General features: G+C 55.2%; 1 protein-coding gene across 1 annotated transcript in view; it reads right to left on the reverse strand.

Moving 5' to 3' along the window:
- Positions 1 to 20,085, reverse strand: part of PLXND1 (plexin D1) — an 83,751-nt gene extending 63,666 nt beyond the window's left edge. Inside the window, exon 1 of the mRNA XM_080387541.1 lies at positions 18,627 to 20,085. Within this exon, the coding sequence (XP_080243667.1) occupies positions 18,627 to 19,946 (1,320 nt within the window). The 5' untranslated portion in view covers positions 19,947 to 20,085. The remainder of the gene's footprint in view (positions 1 to 18,626) is intronic.
- Positions 20,086 to 22,180: the final 2,095 nt, after the last annotated feature.

The raw sequence follows: 22,180 nt of genomic DNA on the forward strand, positions 1-22,180 counted from the left end.
CCCTCACCTCTACACAAAAATCTGGTGTGACGGTAAAAGGGGACAAGGGCTCTCCCTGTCCCCCTCTCCCAGCAAAGTGGTCAGAGGTTCCTTCTCCAGCACGATGCTGGAAGCCCCTCACTGCTGGGGGCTGCATGCAGGGAAGGCTTCTTAGCCCACCAAAGATGAGCCCTCCCCAGCAGCCACCTGCCCTTGCAGAGGGCTGGTCCCAACACACCGCCCCAGTGCTGCGATGGGTCCCCTTCCCACGAGCTGGCACTCAGGATCGGCGCTCAGGAACGCACAGGGCCACACTCAGCTGTGACAGCTGCAAGCCCAGCAGCCATCTCCCACTCCTCTGTTCTCAAACAAAAGGTGAAGCAAAAAAGTTTCTCCAATAAAAGAACTCAAAATATTATTTCCATGCTAGTAAGTCAGGAAGTGACTAAGAGAGCCAAAGGGTGTGTGGGGGAAACTTGTTGGCGACTCTCAGGACTGTAAATCCTGGCTCTGATCTTGCTGCTACTGCAGTCAGCAGCAAAATTTCCATTGATCTTCCACTGGGATGGGATGTGATGGAGGAGCTGCTGAGCGGGAGGAGGAGCTGCTAAGCAGGAGGAGGTACCGTGCTGCAGGACACAGAGGGAAGAGCCGCGGCTGCAAACCTCTGCCCAGAATGGCTGGAGCCAGCGACCCGTCCAGCCTCAGCCCACAGCCACTCACCGTGCCCTGGGGAGCAAGCACAGCTGTGCCCTGTGCCCAAGACCACAAGATGCTTGTTATCTGCCTACGGCTTCTGCTCTCAAGCCGTTCCTCGAAGCTCTGCGGGAGCAGGAACTGCCTTTGCTACAGAAAAATTAAGACAGCAGGACGGCAGGTGCTGCAGCTCAAGCAGGTGCCTGGCTCCAGCAGAACCACCCCAGTGAGCGGCACCGCCGGGGTTGGCCCCAGCAAACAAGCTGCCCGGCACAAGGGCCGGCGACCAGGGGCACAGGGCCAGTATCAAGGCTCCCGTGTCAATTCATGATCAGGTGCCAAGGGGCAAAGGCAGGGTACAACTGTTAGGGACTCCTCACCTTGAGCCTTGTCCACAAGCATGCATTTGGCTCATCTGGCCCAAAGCAAGACAACAGACTTCACTATCCTGTGCTAAATTAATTAACACAGTTGCAGCGTGACAGCAGCATTTGAAAACAGGACCGATGCCTCATTCCTCTTGCCCTGTCGAGACACACCCAAGATTTATGACCGCTCTCACCCCCAATCCTCTGAGGATTTCCTTACAATTTCTGCTCAGACAATGTGGATGGATTCAACAATGTCTGAACATCACAACAGTCTCACTGCTGACAATTCACATCCTGCAGCAGCTTTTATGAAGTGCTGTGGGTGCAGCTGAAGTCGTTCAAGTGACGGGCATGTTTCAAGGGCCATTACCACATCATCTACAGTGTCATTTCAGGCTCATCTTAAGAGAAGCTACAATTGTACCACTGCACCGTCACCCCTCTGGGGGCAGGGGCTGGCGCTGCGGGGCAGGTACAAAACTCTAGGCAAAGGACCGACGGTGGACTGCAGCCCACACCCCTAGAACTAAGCACATTTTACACCTTACAGAACTCAGCCATAATGTGGATATTCCTTCCGAAATAATCATCAGGAGTGCTAATTTAAGCAGAACAAATGCAAGGATTTGAGGCCATGCCTGTTAAGAAACTGGACCACGTGCTTCCAGTAGGCAAGAGAAGTTGACAACCAGCCTGTTCAGCAGTCCCTCCTCCCTGGGCTCAGTGTGCCAGGGCCTGTATTTTAATTCTGTTATTATCGTTATTATTTCATTAATGGAACCAAACTAAATCTTCAGCTCTCCCCTCTCTCCAGACAGTTTAGAAGATTAGGCAAATCTTCAGGCTTTGCAGCGAGAGCATGAGACCTGGGCAGGACCACCCCTTCGCTCTGGCCCCAGTGTGGGATGCACCTCCTGCCTGGTGCCTGGCCACCGGTCTTGGGTTGGTGCCACACATCCCTGGACAGAAACGGTGAAGAAACTTGTTCAAACCCACAATGTATGTGAAGCAGCTGGGTTGTGTCTCCAGGAGCAAGGGACGGCACCCCCCAACAGGGTTGGCAGACCCCCACCCCAGGGCCAGTGACCGCTCTGCAGTGGCCGGGGCTGGCCCATGGAGTGGCAGCCAGTGTGGGGACCGCAGGACATGACACTGCCACTCCTCCTCTTCGCATGGGAGAAGGCAGCAGCAAACCTTACCAGGCTGGGTGGAACTGCAGTGCCAGCCCGCGCTCTGTCTCTTGCAGCAGCCGGTCGGCACTGGCCTCCCAAGTACCCGGTGCCATCACAGACCCACAGCACCCACAGCAGGCAATCCCCCCGCTCTGCGGACACCAGGCTCACACCCCTGCCCAGAGGGAGTGCGCCGCTGAGACCATCCAGAGCTCATTTCCCTGCTGCTGGAGCAGCACAAGCACACTGCCACCAATGGTAGACTGGGTCCTCTCCATGAAACCACCCTGACCTCAGTCCCCTGCGCCCCAGCAGACACCAGACCCTGCGTCCACTGCTGCCGCTGGGCGCATCAGATGTGCAGTAACAAAGACTGATTTGAAAAACTTCCTCTGCTGAAGCAGGTGCCAAGCAGGAGGCAACACACTCAGAGCTGCAGCCCAGCTCACATGGGACCGAGACGAAAGGATCAAGTGTTGTGGATGCAAGTGACTTGTTGCTAAAGGCATTTTGCAGTTTTACAGAATTTCATTTTATTAAAAAATAAAATTGCAGCCCAAATTCTTAAGCGTGTGTGCTCCCCGCCACCCCGCAACGGGGCAACATACCTTTTTAAAACCATACAGAGGAAACGGCAGGCCGTTTACCTTTCTGATTTAATGGTCCCTTCCATTCACAGCCAGACCTTTAAAGATGCACTTGGGTTTACTTATTTGTCTTGGGGATGATTATCTCTAGCCCCTCCTCATTACTCTTTACCATATTAATCATCTGAAGCTCACAAGGCTCCTTCCTGCTGGGAAACTGAGGCACAGAGGAACCTCAGGACACCTGGGAGCCTGAGGGATGCTCAGGACCTCGCCCCCACAGCAGCTGCCCACAGAGCCAGTACCGGCATTTGTCTGCCAGCAGCTTCACCACCCCCCAGCCCAAAGGACACAGCCCTTTCTTCTCACAGGTGGCCAAAATCACGGGAAGTTCCTTATCTGCTCCCCTGCCCACTTATAAATCACACATTTCAGAGCTAATATCAGCGCAAAGTGTTTTCCACGGTAAACAGGATATTGTAACGCAGGCCAAGCTTTATTTTGGCCCCACACATCCTTCCTCTGAAACACCTTTCTTTACATGACATCAGCTCTTCCAACAGACGGGCAGGAGGAGACATACGGTGTTTCCCTCTCTCAGGTCCCAGCATGGGGTGACACACTGTGCCGCTGCTGTCTGTATGCCACAGCACCAAGGGGACATCTTAACTCTGTCACGTTACAGTAAACAGGATACGATGAAGTCACATCCTTCTGCAGGCACCAGGCAATCACTGCAGCTGGGGAAACCACACTTAAAGGTTGGGCTAAAAGGCTTTCACCATGCGGAATGGGTTAAATCTCACTCAGTCTTAAATCAAACTGCCCTACCCTGAAGCAGACAAAGCACAAAAGTTTTCTTCCAAATCTGATCCCCTTCTATCACCTGCATTTTAAAACAACCCCGTGGTCATTTTCTATACTGCCACCATTCTTCTTGCTACGCGCTCCGGATACCCAGTAACCCATGGGCACCTCTAGGTTCGAATCCTTCTGCACCCAAAACATTTGACTCTGCCACTTTGCCCCGGGTGCAAGCTGGAGACAACCCACAGCCAGCACCAGCCCAGCAGCGCCGCTCTCACCCTGCGCACTTGCGAGGAGGGCATACTCAGTATTTCTTCAAATTTCACACGTGATATAAATTAGTTCAAACCAAGGAGCCACATCTAAGAGGAGGGTTACTCAGATCAACCCCTGAGCGTGATTGCAAAAACAAAGCGGGACAGAGATAAAAGATTTCCAGCCACATCAGAGCTCAAGTTTCAGCTATTTTCACGGTGCAAGTTCAGTTCTTTATCCCAGGCCTAAAAGGAGCAGAAAAAGTGATTTCCCAGAATTTCCACTACAGCTCCCCAGCCCTGGGCACTGCACCCCAGAGGCAGGCGTGCAGGATGTCCCTTCAGGAAGGAAGTCAGCTGGAAACAGAAGGAGGAAGAGGAGTGGTGAGGCAGCACTCAGGAAAACCATGAAACGTACAGATTTCTGCATCCTGTGTTTGTGACTTTAAAAATAGTTCTTAAGCAAAGATGGAGTTTATTTCTGAATCAAAAGCAGGCTGCAGTTCAGAAAAAAAGCCCTGCAGCTTTTGCTTTCAGCCAGGCTTTTCTGACTCCACTGCAGCGGGTTGGAAAGCTTCGCCCAGCAGCAGTCAGTGGGAAGGGACTCCGGCCCCTTTCATGCATCCTATCAGAGTGGATTAAAGTGTCGGCTTCTAGCAGGCCTGGAGTCCTGGGAAAATGACACAGCCAGCATCCGATAATCCGCTCCAAACTTGTTGATTTGTGGGACTTAGCCATCGTCTTCATAGGCTCAAAATTTGGCAGTTGCTCCCACACAACTGACATTTTCAGGCCATTAAAGTCTGTGATAAAAGGGCTCTAGTTTTATCTCTCTCCTTCCTTAACATAAACCATTAGGCTTTTATTAACATTTAGGTATGACTCAGGGAAATCTCTGACTGCAGAGGGAATATGCAAAATAATTTGGATGCTGTCCAAAGAGAACAGCAGGACACGGACTTAAAAGTTGAACAGTAGGGAGAGGCTAAAAAGCCAATGTGGAAATACTGCACAGACACCGTAGGGAAACGGGCAGAGAGATGGTGGCAAGCCAGCCCGGCTGCATTACGATAACATAAAGTACAAGCTCTTCTCTGTGTCAAGCAGAACCCAGACTGGCCACGCAACCCCTCCCAGGCAGAGCCCATTCATCCCGGAGCCCCCCACCCCCTGTGCTGCCAGCAGTTTGTACACACAATCACGCGTTTATCTGCCGGAGCGTCGCAACCAGAGCTGTCAAAACCAGGCTTTTTGGGATGCCTGGAAGAAAATGTCATCCTCAGAAGAGGACTCTACTGTTAAGGCACTTGAGACGTAAGCAGTCTCTAATTGTAGTGCTGCTGTAAGGGCAGCCATTATAAGAGAGCCTCTCTAACTTCCCATCCTATTTCTTTGGCAACAGGAGGCAAATCAACGTGCACTCTTGGCCAGTCGAGGCACTCGGGCTGAGAACCTCTGATAAAATGAATCTTGCTGAATTTTTCTCGAGAATCATCCACACTAAGCAATCAGCACCCCCACAGCACAGCAGATGTCCTTAAAAAAAAAAGCTTAAAATGAGATTTGCACCCTGGTTTCACTGTTTGCTTAGACTACAAGTTTCTTGAGCAAGGCAGTGGTGATTTTGCACCGTTTCGCACGTTTGCACAGTGTCAACCTGGTTCACAGTGCTCTGCAAGCCAGCAGTGTGACACCAGTACCAGGCTGTCCAAACACCCATCTGACTGCTCTTAGGAGCCACCTGGACCACGTCCTGCCTGCAGGGAGCCCTGGCCCCAGCTCCATCAAGCCACCAGCTTTTCCAGCCAGATGGCATTGAGACATGGCAGCAGACAGTGCCCCAGGGGGAAAATCAGCACTGCCCAAGTAATGCCAGGGGCCTGTCCACATCTGCAGGACCTGCCCAGATGCTCCCCTGAGCACAAGAGCCACGCGGCAGCAGCCCTTGGGACCCCTCCTGCAGACCTGTGTGTTGGGTCATTCCCTGGGAGACCAAAACGATCCACGTGCAGCCCTGCATGCCTCGCCCCGGCACAGACAACACCTGGGACAAGTATTGCCTCCAGCCCCAAACTGGGAAAGTCAATGTCTTGCTGAAGAGGAGTAATTGCTAATGAAAAACTACCACCAGCTTCCCTCTGTCAAAAGCTCCAGGAAGCACCACTCCCCAGCCAAACGCGCGTCCGCCACACCACAGCCAGCGGCACCAGCAGCAGAGCTGCATCGGCCGCCTGGAGAGAAAAATGACCGTGTCAGCGCACCCGCTCCTCCCTCCACCGCAGACAAATGCCACCCCATGCCGGAAAGCATTCCTTTGGCTTCTGCTGAGCTCCTGATGCCTGGCAGTTTTTCAGCTTCTTATCTTAATTTTTATTTTAGAGGAAAGCTTTTTTCCCCCCCGTCTTATAAAACTCATTCTTCCCTCTCTCTACTCTCAACTTCAACCCTTTTCTTTCCTGCCAGCTCCTAACATTCACTCTCGGCAGTTTCACATGGGACATGCACCTGATTAAAACGACTGAAGAATTCAGGCTTGTGTCCCTTGTGTGAAGGCAGCAGAGCAAGCTGGGAAGGATGCTCAGCAAGCACAGGACCGGCCCCCGTTGGGGAAAGCAGGGCGCAGCAAGCACTCTGCAGGCAAGCGGTTCTCTTGGACTCTGCATCTCCTTAGACCTGTGCTGTGCAAGAATTACTTGGGAACCTGCACAATCAGAGGCACAAGATGCCTGGCAGCCCTGGGTGCCCATGTCACTTGCCCTGCCCTTCACTGATCTCTGAGTTTTTGGTAATGGTCGAGGTGCTTGCCCATTGGAAGGTGACAGGCTTGGCAGACCGTGTGCCTGAAGCCAGACTTGGGACCAGAGCTGACCCGACAGGCTGAGCCCACCAGCCCCCTGAAAGCAAAGGAGAAACTGTTTTAGGTGAGTCTGCAAAGAGACAGGCCTGCAGCCAGCTCAAGGCCAAGCCTGGGTCTGGCCCAACCATTGCATCTAAGTGGCAGCAGCCACATTTGCTCCTGCCGTGACCGCAGACCTCAAACCACCAGAGGTGAGGGGGTTGGAAATGCCGCAAGATGCTCCCAGCACTGTCTCTCATCTCAGAGGGCAAATGACAAGCTCTGGCTGCTGTTGCAGCAGTGGCAACCCTCACACACACCTGCTCGGCTGCTGCCTGCAAGAACCCGCCTCGGAGGGAAGATGCAGGTGAGCCCAAAGGCTGGGACAGGACCAGGGAAGAGCTGGGCTGTAGGCAAAGCCAGTCAGCCTGCTTACAGTGAGGCCAAAGCCTGACAACCGCTGGGACAAGCACAGACTTCCTGCGGCCATCCAGCCTCTGCTGCGTCACTGCAGGTGCAGGAGGAAAGGACAGGGGGTGTCTACAATGTGAGCCCTCCTTGGGGTGGTAGGGAGGATGTAAGAGCCCTGAGGAGTCCCCAGAGGCTCCAGTCTCAGCTCCAGTGGTGGCACTGAAGCCGGACGCATGCAGCTAGACAGTGTGATCACCCCCTTGGTCTCCTCTGCCGCATCCTCCAGCAGGAACTGGCTAGACTTGTGGCCATCCACTACCCCAGCAGCCCCAGCCCCATCGTGCTGACCCTGAGGCTGAACAACTGGTAAAGAACACTGAGGGCACTGTGGACAGGAGCCTGGCAGGACCTGCTCTGCACACCCAGCCCCCGGGACACCTCCCGCCAGCCCAGGCAGTCCAAGCACGGGTCTCCTTCCTTGCTCCACGCGAGCCGGGGGTCTGGCACACACCGGTACTTCATGCTGCAGGGAGCTGAAGCAGCACATGCAACTGCACGGGGAGCTCATAAAAAAGTAGCACTCTTTTAACTGAAATTACACATCCTTCATGCCACCAGGAAGACCGGTCAAGCTTATTATGTTAGCTTTCATCCTGCATTAAATACAATACTTCAGATTATACAATCAAATCCCTCAGGAATGGGCAAGCAGAGGGATTAACGAACAACAGGCTCCAAAGGGGTTGTCATAGCCAAAATAACATGCATTTAAGCAGCAAGAGTTTGTATGTCCTTTAAATTCCCCCCTGTTGGAAACACGGGTCCTCTGCCCCGCTCCCCAGGGACAAGGAGCAGAGCAGATCAGACAAGCGTGCCTCGTCCCAAGGACACCCACACCGCTCTCAAAGCCAAACTAACATGTCACCCTCAAAACTGTTTGCAGTAAGACAGCTGATTTATTCAGGCTGTATTTTCTTAGCTGCTCTTCCCTTGGGAGAGCCCCCCTTTCCACCACTCAAGCTGTGTTTCTCATTTATGTTGAGCTTTGGCTTCAGCAACCAATCTCAAACTATTCAAACTCCTTCTCACAGGGAGGAGAGTCCTGGGTGAACTGTGAGTTTGGTTCCTCAGTCTTTGGGGGTTATTTTTTTACTATTGCTACTACTAACACTTAGCACTTTACATGCTCTGAAGGCATATCTGTGTGACTCAGGGCTGAAAAAAATCATCCATTAAAGTAACAACTTCTTACCTAACACAACTGGTCTTTTGCATGTGTCAGTTCAAATCTGCATTTAGCAACAGTTTATAGGAAATGTTTTCCTGTATCTTCCTCATTACCTCTGCCAAAATCATTTAAGCTCAGATATAACGAGCAGAACTCTACTTTTATGCATCCTCAGTAAAACCTGCCCCTGAACGGTAGCGCTGCCCCACACCGCCGTGCCGCAGAGGCATCCTCCACGAGTACCACTGTGCGCTTCGCCTGCTCAGCAGCCTTGGCACCGGCATCCAGAAACAAAACAACACTGCTTGCTCCAGCACCCAGCCAGCTGCGGTAGCTTGGCATGGCAAGGTTGAAAAAAGCCTTTTTGCTCATTAACCAAGCACTCCAAATGCAGAAGTAACCAAGGCATAAAGATATGGTCTACGGCAGATGCACTGCTTCCCCAGCTCACAGCTGTACCCTTCCTACACCCTTAACACACGAGACAGAGACCTCCACCCTCATTTTCGGGACTGAGAAAATTCAGGTAAACAGGTTAAAAGGATGGTTATGGGAAGTGCGAAGAATTAAGGCCCTCTAACCTGCGGCCAGCCCCTGGACTCACAGAGACACAGCCTCCTCTCACAGGCGGCGCTTGTACGAAGCCGAAGACATTCTCCAGACACCTCACTGAAAGCATTGTGCCTGTTGACTTTCCAGTATTGCATCTCTGCCCACCTGTCCCTCCCAGCTAGGAAATTAGAATCAGCAGAATAATTTCAAAGTTTGTTAAAAATCAGTGGTCCTACTGGATTCAGCAACTGAGCACCTCTCTTCCTTGGTTGATGTATGGAAGGCTTTCCTTTTCTCTACCATTTTTTATCTTGTCTTCAAGATTTACAGGTGCTTCCAAAGCTGTTTGGAAAGATCCACTGAGCTTTGTAGCTTGCCATGACAGCAAATCTCAGCAAAAAATGACACTACAGTTAGCAGATCCCAGGAATATAACACTGCAACCCCAGCTCTTCCCTGAAACTTTAAACCTTTCTTCAGCAGCTTATTTGACAGTGGCCAAGGAGCATTTCCAGTCAGGGAGCCCCAGTGTGCTGAGAGGCCAGCGCTCTCCTGGCAGGGGGAATCCCAGGAGGAATGCATGGGAACACCCATCCCAGCCTTCTGCTGTGTGGCTCACCCCAGGGATGCGCGCGATTCAAACCAAATGAAAAAGTGCGGGGAAGAAATCATCTGCATCAGTTGCTCTCCAGACATGGATATCTGTCCCCTCAAGCAGAGATTCAGCCACAATTTCCTTCCCACATAATGACCTGCCACACTGATTGCTGAAAGCCCAACCAGAGCCCACTCCTTGCAAGAGCCAGCTCCCAGATTTGGGTCCACCACTCTCCGAAGAACAGCATGCAGCAGCACACCAGTCCTGGTGCCTTGGTACCGCTTGCAGTTCATGTCTGGATCCACGAAATGTACTGAAGGATGGCAGGGACTCACGCATCTAACTTGGAAAATGCTATTTTATTTTACATTTAAAACCCCTCATCTTTCACATCTCCTCTTCTTCATCAACTGCTATCATTGTACTGCAAACATTTCCCAACTATTCCTAAAAAGTTCACTCTACACACAACTGTTTTCCAGAACATGCCAGGTTTTCAATGGCCCCTTTTAATTAGGCAATCCACCAGCGATGGCTTTTGGCCACTAGCAACTCAGAACTCACTGAATGTTGGCAGCAGTCAGCAGACGGTGGGATACAAATCTAATAGCTGAAGGGCTTTGCTCCAGAAGGGAGCAGTACGAAGCAGCAAAATACTTTAAACAGAGATGAGACAAAAACAGGAGAACAAGTTCCAAATTTCCTTCAAATGATAGAGGTACATATCTGCAAAATCCAGACTTTCAGGCATCTTTGCTTCTGGGTTAGAATGAAAATATTTGTATTCCAGCACCACTATGCGATGCATAAGCCACAGACATCTTGTCAGAGCAATGACCCTCCAATGGTTCAGATTCAAAAAATGGGCAGCCTTGCTCCCACAGCTGGTCCTGCCTGGCCAGGCTGCTGCTGCCTCCCGCTGTCAGTGGCACAGCAGCCGGCACAGGTTTGGTGGCTGCAGATCCAAACACAAGTCTGCAGCTTCACCGAGACCTGAGACTCAAACTGTGCTTTGCGCCCTGGACTCAACCAGCCTCACCAGGAGCCCTGAGCTCGCTCTGGGTCCCGCAGCTCTTGTGGCCCCGCTCACCCATGCAGCGGCACCCTTGGGAGCAAGGCAGAAAACCCAGGGACTGCCACCCTGGCCAGGCCACCTTCAGAGGAGGGCACAGCAGAATGGCAGTCCCAGTATGGAAAAAGCCTGGAGATCCAAGTTAACTCCTGTCCCACTGCCCACTGAAGAAACACCCCAAGCCAACACACGCCTTGTCCCACCCACCCCTCACCTGCAAAGGCTGTGCTTACCTGTAACTCACTCCCTTCAAACATCAATGCATCCTGAACTGGAGGGAGGCACAGGGGCTGGCAACAGCAGATCAGCTCTGCTCACACCACAGGCCATCACTGCTGCACCACTGTTGCTGCAGGATGCCACGGCCCCTGTGGCCCCTGTGCCCCCTGCCCCTGGGGACATCCTGGTCCCAATCTCAGCACAGATCTGTGTGAGGAGCCAGTGTACGCTCCCCACACTGGACAAGCCCCACTGACACTCAGTGGGTAACGAGGCCAAATAATCTCACAGGCTTTGATACCAGCTGGGCTCATCAGTGCACCACAACTAACAGGGGCTCATCCAGGCTCTGTTTGATCGGGGCCTTCTCGGGAGTGAGCTGTCCCACGCCCCCGCCAGCCCCACTCTGCCGGAGTGGCAGCTGCCAGCAGAGCTGCTATCCAGATGTTAGAAATTAGTACTGCTCCCTCTGCTCAAAAATGTCAATAAATTCTACCAGTCTCCCGAAGTGGGAGATTGCCATCGACAGCCTGCCACCTCCTCCACTTGCTGCAACGTGTTAGAGCCAACTTGAAAAGAAAATATGGACTTGCAGTCACTTCTTTACCAACCCAACAAGAAAACAAAACAATAAAGAAATAGAAAAGCAAAGTGGATCCCTCCTGCAGCTGCAGGGGTTGGCTCACCCCGCCTGCTGCGCCATGCCCATGTCGGCTATGTGTGCTGGGGGGACGGTGGCACTGCAGCACCCCAGCACTCGGGACCTCAATTCAAACCCTGACGCAGCCACCCATCATCAATGACAAGGCATCAGCCAGGTGGCTCTGACCACCTACTTCCCCCTGTGAAAAGCGGGCAGTAACGCTCCCCCAGCACGGACTGGTGCACTGTGCCGAGGCTGCGCAACGACAAACGGATCTGGGAGCGCACGGGGCTGCAGCCACACCACAGGCACAGCCCTGTCACTCCCTGCACAAGGTGCACAGCATGGGCAGTCACACCTCCGGGCATCAGCTGCATGCCCCGGGGCACGGAGCAGTTTCTTCCTCCCGGTCAAGAACGCTGACCCCTGTCCATCACCTCCTTGGTGCAAACAAGCAGTCAGGTGCCTGCGCGTGCCATCCCTGTCACTGAGGAGCTGCCAGCCATGACCTGCAACCCCTCGCGCGTGCCACGCATGAGCCTGAGCCGGGAGGCACAGCCACGCTGCTGTAGGTAGTGCATGGTGGCACTCAGGTGGTTATAATTGATTGTTTCCAACGGCTGCTCGTTCTAGCTTGCCTAGGTGTTTGCATTCAATTACCACAGCCAGGGGCTCAGACCTATTATGTTTCCAACAACTTGCTGGAAGAGGTCATCAGGCCAGAATATCACAGCAGTGCCGTTGCCTGTGACTTTGAATAGGCACCTGTTGGGATTTACAAGGCGTAGCAACGTGTTTTTACAGCATTCCCAGGCACCCATCCACATCTCTAGGTGCCTTATTCACGCCTCCAGGTGCCCGCAGCCCCACCAATCTTCTCTCTCAATCACTATAAAGTAGACTTTGAAAAATCAGAAAAGAGATGGCAAATTCCTTCATCTCCACCCACCGAGGACACAGAGCCAAGCTAGGACCAGTCAGAGCTCCTAGCGAGCAGGCTCATGATCACACGTGGGAACCAAACACTTGCCCTGGAGAACACCTGGGGCTACACAGACAGGGTTGAGAACCCGTGAATGAAGAGACTGCTGTCGAGGTATGATCACCACCTCCATACGGTCATGTGAGCACCTCTCCGGAGTGCTCCAGTGTCCTCCCCAGCTGTGATGTACCTTCCACACGCAACACTGGACTTGGCCAAAATGATCCCTTCCCTGTTCCTCACCTAAACCACTATTTAGTTACAGGAAATGTAATGAGCTCAATGGATCAGTTAGTCTGAGCGCCAAGCTCCCAAGAAGGACAAGGTCTGCGCAGCTGGCTGTGGTTCCAACTCTCCAGAAACCCGCGGAACAGCTCTGATCCCCCTCTGCCAAGGGACCTGGCATCAGCCAGCACCATGGTCCCAAGGCTCCATCTGCCACAGCCAGGAGCTGCTTTCTGTTCTCTCACCTAAAGCAGCGCAGCTCCTGGCTTCCAGGCACAGAAAATTCTGCCACCCCAACCGAACTTCCCTTTGCAATTTGGGATCTGTTTGAGCTTCACATGCAAAGCAGGGGTGAGCCCCAGGGCTCCCGGGTGGTGCGTTCCCACCACCCACCTTTGTCTTGGGGGCACAGACCCACTCCCTGGGAGACTCCCCTGTGCCAGGGCTGCGCCAGGCCCCGGCAGCAGGAAAGCCCCCGGGCACAGGCAGCCCACAAAGCTGAGCCTGCCTTCCCAAGAAGGAAAAGATTCACACGGCTCCGGCTCTGCCTGTGAGTGCTTGGACTGCAAGCAGAAGGTCATACTTCCACAGAAATTCCTAAGGAAACATACCCAGCAGTTGCCCACAGCTGGCTAATACCAGGTGAGAGACAGAGCCGGTACACAGTACTCAGGTCTGGGTCTGAAGTCTTGCAAAGCCCGGCAAAGCTCAGGCTGTGGCTTGAACCTCTCATCTCGGGCATCTCAGGTCCTGCCAGCCCTTCCGTGGGCAGACCTGCCCCTCACCACCCAGCCCTCGGACAGCGTGTTGGAGGGACACCAACTTCCCACTACTTGTAAAACGACATCCAGAAGCAAAACAAATTACAGTGATATAACAGCACAGTGCAGCTTGGCAGTAACAGGGTATTTGCATTTTCAGGTGCGTGCTAGCAACTCCAAACACAACGCGTTCCGTGAAAAGCAGAAATTAAGCCTGATACAAGAACTCCTGCCTCGTTTTTAATGTAGAAATTAAGTGTAAATTCCCAGTTTCCTTTCTGTGGGTAATCCTCCGGATTTATTTGAGTAGATGTAAGGTTAGAGCACATTTATTTTCATGTTTGGAATTTCTAAATTAGTATAAACCAGCACTTCAAAGTAACTCAGCTCCTATAAAACCCAATCCCATGGAGATGCCACAGTCTATTTGGACAGTAAGTAGATGCTTTGTCATATTCCCACGTGTATATGAGGGGTTTTTTTCTTTGGGAACATTTTCTAACTGGTTTCAAACCACATTTCCATGCCCAGGCATACATATATACTGAGACTGTTTATACAGTCTAGCCAAGGAGTTCATTTTATTTAACAACCCGCTATAGTAAAGCTCACTGGTGGGTGTCTCATCATTACACCACAAAACACTATGCTCAATGAGCATGCAGGATCTGACACAAAGCCACAAGAGCCAGAAACTTGAGAATTAATGCTGAAACGCATCATTATCCCATGCCGTCGTGCCTATGTTTTCCAGCACAGAAAACAAACCGGATTTTCAGCCTTTTTTGAGTTGCAGACCCCGAAACATTTCCCAGGAGAGACACAGATCCCTGGCTAGCAAATCTAAGCCTAACGAATACAAGCCTGCTTTCCCCCATTACCTCTCTGGGAGTTTTTAGAAGGAGAGCATGGGGCTCGGCGCAGAAACCACAGAAGACAAGGAGTCCAGCACAGCTGGGAGCGTGGGATGGGGTTACCAGCTCAGCTTTTCCTCAAGTGTGCTTGTCTGTCACGCGGTGCATTTTACTTTGTGTTAAACTCAGACCCCCAAGTCAGCCGCCACTTGGACACCCAGAGCGGGAAGGTTTGCAGAGATGCCTGGAAACCCACTCGCTTGCCCTTCTGCTGTGGCCACGTCCAGGAGAGCAGGGCTCGGACTGCCTGGCAGCCGTCCTCATTTCCCTGGCCAAAAAGACAGCTGCCAGCTGGAGCAGCACGAAGGTACCCGACCGTGTCTCCCTGCCTCAAACACCAGACCAAGAGACAGGGCAGTGGCGAGGGGATGCCATGGAGGCTTCACTCTGCTGAGACGTAGCGATGAGACAGCATATGGCCACCCGTGCCACAGGAATGGACGTACTTCTATTTTCAGTGGTGTTGAGGCGGGAGGTGCTGGGACACCCCACACAGCTCCTCTCGGGCCAGTGGGAAGCCAGGGTCAGGGTCTAACTAGCTCTGCTTTCGCAAGGGCTCTGGCATGCCACATCTGCGCCATGCTCCAGCCACGCAGCCAGTGTGACCTTCAAGCCTACTGGGCAGCAATCCTGCTCAGGCAGAACAGTGCAAACATGAAGTAAACCTACTCAGTGGCCTCAGGATTTGATAAGCTCTGTCAGTGCATCAAGCTGCAAATGATGTTAAAGACAGTCTGCTACAGACAGCTCATACTCCTCTTCTCTCCTGGGGTCTCGGGTCCAAATTCCACCCAGGCTTCAAGTGGGCAAAATGCAGCAGTGACTCTGTGCGAGTATTTCATTTTAACTGCATGCATTACAAAGATAGCCCAGTATTTGACACAAAATTCATTATAAAAAGCTATTTCTGTTGAGGGAAAGCAATCCTAGAGCTCACCCACTCACTCTGAGTACAAGAACCCAATCAAACTAAATCCTTCCCTAATACATCCTCCTTCCCCTAAGCTGCCGCTGCAAATTCACCTCCTTGGTAAATGACTTTACAGGAGGACTCACCAAGAACAACCAACCAGCCTCCACCCTTGACCCACACTATCCTCGTCTGCACATTTTCTCCACGTCTCACAAAGTCGTTAAGCATGTGCTTAATTGCAAGTTAGCTCCTCCATCAAAGCAGCAGGCCCGCTCCCGGGCCAAGCTGGTGACTCCCCATGCCCAGCCTGGGAGATGCAGGCTAAGGGGCCAGCGGGGCTCCCCTGCCAGCCAGCAGAGACATGCAGTCCCCAGGTCCACCCATCCCCTCTCCGCAGCCCCCCACGTGGCCAGTCCCAGGCAGTCAGTGAGAGCTGAACAAGGAGCTCCCACCATGCCAGCCACAATTGCTGGAGAGTGCTCCCCTGCACTGGAATGAAGCCCCTCTGTGCAGTGCCAGCCTCCCATCAGACCTCTCCTCACGATGCTGAGGGGTAACGAGCCTGGCCCCTCATTGGTGAGCGCTGCTGCAGCAGTGCCGTGGGGACAGCCAAGGGATGGCCGATGTGCAGAGGGCCCGCTCCAAAACCCCATCACTGGCAGCAGAGTGTTGCAGCTCCCCAGCTGAGTCACAGCCGAGTGCTGAAGAGGAGCATTCAATTAGACAGAAGAGCACACAAGGGTGCAATGATTTTCCTTTCACACCGCATTACACCTAACAGCCCGTGCTCCATATTTGTAACAAGCCTCTACTTCAGCCGAACGCGCGCTCAGAATGAATCAGGCCATCATTAGGTTTTCATTTTTTCTTCCAGAAGGAGCTTAAAACCCAACCACCTAGTCCACATGAAGAACTAATGAACCACGCTTTTGATAATACCGAAGCACCTATCAGGCAAAAGAAAACCTGGAAACCCACTAACGTGGAGACTAACTAAGGTGGAGACGTGGAGCTCATAATGGGAAAGCAGCTAGATGCTGATCTGCTTTGCCAAACCAGCTGCTGCTTTAATACATTTTCCTGCTGCGTTCCCAGGGCTGGGACAAAATTATTAGAGTATTTCATTGTCTTGAAGGTGGAAATTGATGTTCGGTTTTTGCAGCACAAAGAAACACAGTATTACAACTCTTCTCTTGACACTGCCACTCTGGGACTTGAAAACAGCTTGTTAACTTGTTGGCAATTCTAATGATTAAGTAAAAGGCAAAAAATCATGAAAGGCTCTCCTTCTGACTGGTAGGAAGGCTTCCCAGCAGGCTTGGTCAGCGGTTTTAGAGGAATACGATTCAAGTAAATGGAAAGCGTAGAAATATTAGGCATGAACGAATATTAATGGTATGCTTCATTTATATCCTGCTGTACTTAACATCAAAGGATCTCAAAGCAGCTTTACAAATGCAATCTCACGCTACGTGTGAGTTAGGTTTCTGAATAATAGTAATAACTACAGGATCATGCGGCAAATCAGGAAACTGAGGCACTTAGGTTAAATGACTGGTTCAAGGTCAGCGACACAGCACTGTCAGTAGGGACTAAAACCCAATTTTCCCTATCCACACTATATAACTGCCAGCCATACCGCTGTCTCCACGTAAACAAATGTTTTCGCAGCCTGATCTCGCCACAATGGTAAACATGGAGGGTTTCTGCTAACTTCTATGGAATCAGCGAGGCTCAGCGATTTCGATCTTCCTCCTCCCAACCTCACACCCTCAATGCCTAACCCCTTCAAGAACACTGCCATCCTTCACAGGCTGCCTTTGTGGCATCAACTGACAACGTGCTCCTAGCCGCCTGCCTCACCGAATGCTTGGAAAGAAGGGCCGCTACCAGGAGCGCACTTTACAGCAGACAGCATCAGGGGCCAGACCCAAAGACAGAGTGAAATCTCATTCCTGCGCTGGGTGTCCTTGGAATCACCAGGGAATTTGCTGTCCAAATACCTCACTGGATACTGTCCTTGATATTTTCAGCATTATTAGAGGAGTGTTAGGCCATTATTACTCTCTTTACTGAGCAAAAGTCAGAAAAAACATTATCTTCCCAAGAGTCCTGGAGCACTGAGGAAGCTCAAGGGAAGCGGGTGTCTTTCTGCCTTCCAGTGACAGCTAGGCTGGCAAACTCTCTGAGCACCCTCCACAAGTCTCAGCCTCAATGCATCCTCCTGACCCACCTGGCAGAGACAGTTCAATCCTGCTAGGGGCTGAGGGGCTGATTCGCCGCTATGCTGAGCTTCAGCCACAGCCAACAAGCACTGTGGGTGCCTTCTCATCCTGTAAATAGGATTCCTGACTCCCAGTGACTCCCCTGAGAGCTGTGACCTTGCCAAGGCTTCATGACTGTGCTCCCAGTGTTTAAGACACCCAGTCTTTGTGGAATTAACTCAAAAGCCAGGACAACTACCACATTTCCCGGCTGTCAAGCAGCCTGTACTTTGCCACCAGGGAAAAACTATCCAACTTTGCTAAAGTAGGTCTATGAACCAGTGCATTAAGACTACATATTTTAACACAGCATGGAGATGCCACACTAAACACTCCGGTTACCATGGGAAACCTTTCTCTCCTTGCCACTGGCATTGCACAGGGAAGCCCAAGCCCAAACGCTCTATCTTACCTTGGAAATCACACAGATGTTTTTACGATCTTTGATGGAGCTGAGTTACGCATCCTTCCCAGAGGAAGGGAAAAATGCAGTCTTAAAGCAGTCCTTCTTTCTTTCTGCCTTTCCCAAGCATCACATATCTTCGGTGAGAGGGAAAACAGGCGTCTTTATCTGGCGTCAATATTTACAGCCGCTTGGTAGCAAACCGCGACCATGGCAAACTCCCCTGAAGGCGAGGAGACAAGGCAGCCTGTGCGCGGCCCCTGGCAGGGCCGGCCGGCCGCAGGACGGGACACGGGAAGGGTCGGGACGGCGCTGAGCCCTCCCCCCCCATCCCCCGCCTTGCGGGGCACCCACGGGGGAGCGAGGAGCTGCGCGTCCGCGAGCCTCCGGGAGAGGGGCGTGGGAAGAGCGGCGGCCCCCGACAGACGGGGGGTCCCGTCCCGTCCCCCCCGACAAACACACTGCCCAGTGCGAGCCCCGCCGCAGGCTTTGGCTGCGGGGGGAAGCAGCCGGGACCCAACCGGCGCGGGACGCGGGGGAGAGAGCAGCGCGCCCGCCCGCCCGCCCGCAGCGCCTGCGGCCACGGGACGCCCGAGCGAGGCGACGCGGCAGCAGCGGCGGGACGGGACGGGGCTGCCTCCCGCCGGCCACCGGCTCCCCGCGCCCGTCCTGTGCCGGGACGCCCCGTCCCCGCTCCCCGCCGCCAGGGCGCCGGCAGGTGCCCGCCGCCCGCCCGTACCTGTATGTTCCGCTTCTCGCAGGCCGGGCCGGTGCCCTGCACCACGCTGTCCAGCACGGTGACCATGCCGGCGGCCGGGCTGACGAAGCAGGAGTTGCGGGCGGCCCGGATCGTCTCCTCGATCTCGGCGAAGCGGAAGACGCAGAGCGCGGACTGCGGCCGCCCCCCGCCGCCGCCGCCGGCCCCGGCCCGCTCGAAGACGCCGAAGAGCAGCTCCTCGGGGGGCGGCGGGGCCGGGTCGGGGACCGCGGGGCTGCGCCAGGCCGCCCGCGCCGGGAAGACGGAGACGAGGCGGGTGAAGGCGTCGGCGGCGCCGCCGCAGCGCAGCCCCAGCTGGATGTAGGACTCTGTCAGCTTCTTGGTCTCGCCGCTGCCGTTGAGGGTGGCCTCGGCCGCCTCGCCCAGGCAGATGCGGGCCAGCAGGCTGTGCGAGGGGCTCTCCTTGTCGCCCGCGTTGGCCTCGCTGTTGAGCGCCAGGTAAGCGTAGGGGCGGCGGGCGGGCGGCGCGGCCCCGCGCTGCAGGAAGGCGCGGACGAAGTTGAGCTTGTGCCGCGCCTTGGCGCCCTGCTTGATCTTGAAGATGTTGTCGTCGGAGGGATTGATGTCGAAGGTAAAGAGCTTGGCCAGGTCGCCGCGGGCGTTGAGGGCACGGATGGCGATCTCGGGCGTGTTCTCGAAGCGGTGGTCCTCCAGGCTGCGGTTGCGGGGGAAGAAGGGGCTGCCGAAGCCGGTGTAGGTGGCGGCCACCAGCAGCCGCGCGCCGCCGCCGCCGCGGCGCAGCACCAGCCCCACGGTGGAGGCGTTGGGGTGGTTGGCCGCCACGTTCAGCATGCTGGGGAAGACGGTGACCGGGTCGCTGCCGCCCGGCGGGAAGCGCACGGCCACGGCCGAGATGTTGGCCATGCTGCGCAGCTGGCAGAGGCCCTGGTAGATGGAGCCGCAGACGACGAGGACGCCCTGCTCGGGGTCGGGCTGCAGGATCTTGTTGTAGTTGTTGGTGAGCACCTTGGGGTGCTCGCAGGAGGCCTGCGGCAGCTGCGGCGCGTGGCACAGCGGGCTGTCTAGCACCGGCCCCACCGCCGCCTCCGCCTCCAGCGCCAGCTCACCCCCCGACAGCTGGAAGAGCCGGTTGACGGCCGCCAGGTAGACGCGGGACCCGGGGCCGTCCAGGGCGAAGTTGTTGGTGGGGGTGGGCGAGAGGAACTTGCGCTGCACCTCTAGGCCGGCGGCGCGGCCGGGCAGCAGCAGCAGGAGCAGCGACGGCAGCAGCAGCAGCGCGGGGGGCCGCAGCTCAGCGCCCGCCGCCGCCGCCGGAGCCATCCCGCCGCCCGCGCCGCCGCGCCGCAGAGTGCATGAGCCCGCCGAGCGGCGGGAGGGGCCGGGCCGCAGGGCCGCTTCCTGCGGAGGCAGCGCACCCGCCGCCGAGCGACGCCCGCGGGAAGTGGCGGCCACGGCGGGTGCGCGGCGGGGGGCGGCGGGGCGCGCTCACGGCCGCGCCTCCCTCCCTCCGCCCGCCCCCGCCCCGCCCCGCTGGCAGTGCTCCCAGGTCCCGGTGCGGGCCCGTCATGTGAGCGGGATGAAGTTACCGACGTTCCCCGCGCCGCCGGCCGGCCGCGCACCGGGCGGTCCCGGGCAGGGCGGCGGCCCCCCGGCCTCGGGAGCGGCGGCTCCGGGCGCTCAGCCTTTCCCTACGCTGTCTCCGCGTTTTCGAGCGGAGCGGGCCGCGGTGGGGGAAGGCGGGGGAAGAATCGCTTTTCCCTGCTGCGGAACAGCGCGGCGAGCCGGAGCGGGCCGCCCCCGCCCCCCCGTGAGCCGGCCCCGGGGCAGGGACGCGGGGAAGCGGCGGTCGGGCTGGCCGGCGCCGCGTGGAGCAGTCAAATAGGCTAAGCACGTAATTGGGGGGGCTCCACCGGGGGGTCCCCCCACCTCCCCCGCAGCACGGACGCCGCGCCGGGGGCTGCAGGGCCCGCCCCGCCCCATCCGAGCGGCCGCGCTCGCTGCGGGCTGCGCGCCTCAGGGGAGCGCGGGGGGGCGGCGGTGGCGGCGCAGCCCTGGGACCCTGCTGCCGCCCGCCCGGCGGGACAGCTCCCCGGGGAACGGGGCGGGGGCGAGGCGCGGGCTCCGCCCCCGGGGAAGCTCGGCTTGCCGAGAGCGGAGTTCCGAGCGGACTGTGCATCTCCTCTGCCCTCCAACGGGCTTTTTTTTAACTGTGGAGAAGAAAAAGCCACAGAGGAAGAAGTGATGATATTCCCAATATCCTGATGAGATTCCCGAATTCCACCCGCTGGAATCCACAGCGGGGGGAATGGCCCCGAAACAGCACTGCCTCTGACCCACCCACCCTTACCGGCGTGGGAACACGCTACCTGCGTGGGCGGAGGGGTGGGCTCACGCCCACAGCAGCGCGTCTCCGGCACGTGAAACCCCGCCCGCCCGCCGCGCAGGGGAACGGCCCCGCCACCGAGCAGCGCTGCCGCGTGAGCCCCGTCCCAGGACGGGACACTGCCCGGGGCCGCGCGCTCCGCACCGGGTGCTTTGCCTGCCCGCGTAGCTCATGTCCCTGCGGTCTGAGTTGGAGAGCCCTGAGCGGTTGCCCAGGCCAGCACGCTCACCTCCTGCTGCACTGTCGTGACAGAAGGCACAGCCATAGGCTCAGAAGGGACCCAACTCCCTGGGTAGCACACCCAGGCCCCCATGCAAGAGGGGGGCACGAGTGGGCTCCAGCACACGGCAGATACCCTGGTCGCGGCACTCAGCACTGCATGGGTGCTCCAAGCCGAAGCAGTGGCAGAGCTGACAGCCATGTGGAGCGGCTATAGGGTGGGGGCTCAGCACCCTTATCTCAAGCCTGAGTTTCCACTAAGAGCAGAGACCTAGCTGGAGCACCTGCACGGTGGAGGAAAGCAAAGGGGAAGCTTGTTGGCTTGGTTTCACCATGCAGCTGCAGCAGTACCTCAGTATAACAGCGCAGGTCCCCTTGTAAGGATTGAGCGCGGAGGCACCTTGCCATGCACAAATAGCCAGCAGCATTTAAAGCAAGGGTGTGGAAATCAAGGCTGATATTTGGTCACTACCACCTGGAAATGCACCGCAGGCAAGCCCTGGGAAGCTGTCCTTGCTCTCCCTGTCCCCAAGCTGTGCTTTCCTACCCTGCCCGTTCCTGTAGCATGTATCTTCATTTATACAAAATGTGTTAGCGAGGCTGATGAGGATTCTGTGCGACTTCTGTTCTGAAAAGAAAAATCCTCTGTAGTTGTCTAATCTCATTTCTACACCTGCCAATTTCCCTCTCCCCCTCCCTGTCCTCCTCACCCTCTTCAGAGCACTAATTAATACACAACTGCCTTGGCCACGCCATGTCAACCGAAAATGTGCATTGCATTAAATGCTATGCTTTCGTGCTATCTAACTCATTGTCTCTGCTAATCATAGCCTTAATTGAGTTATTCGCTGTTTTTAAATGTGGTACTCCCAGTTGTTGGTTGGTAGATGTTTGGTTTTTTTTTAACTACAAGTTAGCAGTTTTTAAATGTGATCATTTCTTTAATTGCATA

This window comes from Falco punctatus (genome assembly GCF_963210335.1).
Source record: "Falco punctatus genome assembly, chromosome: 4".
Classification (NCBI taxonomy): domain Eukaryota; kingdom Metazoa; phylum Chordata; class Aves; order Falconiformes; family Falconidae; genus Falco; species Falco punctatus.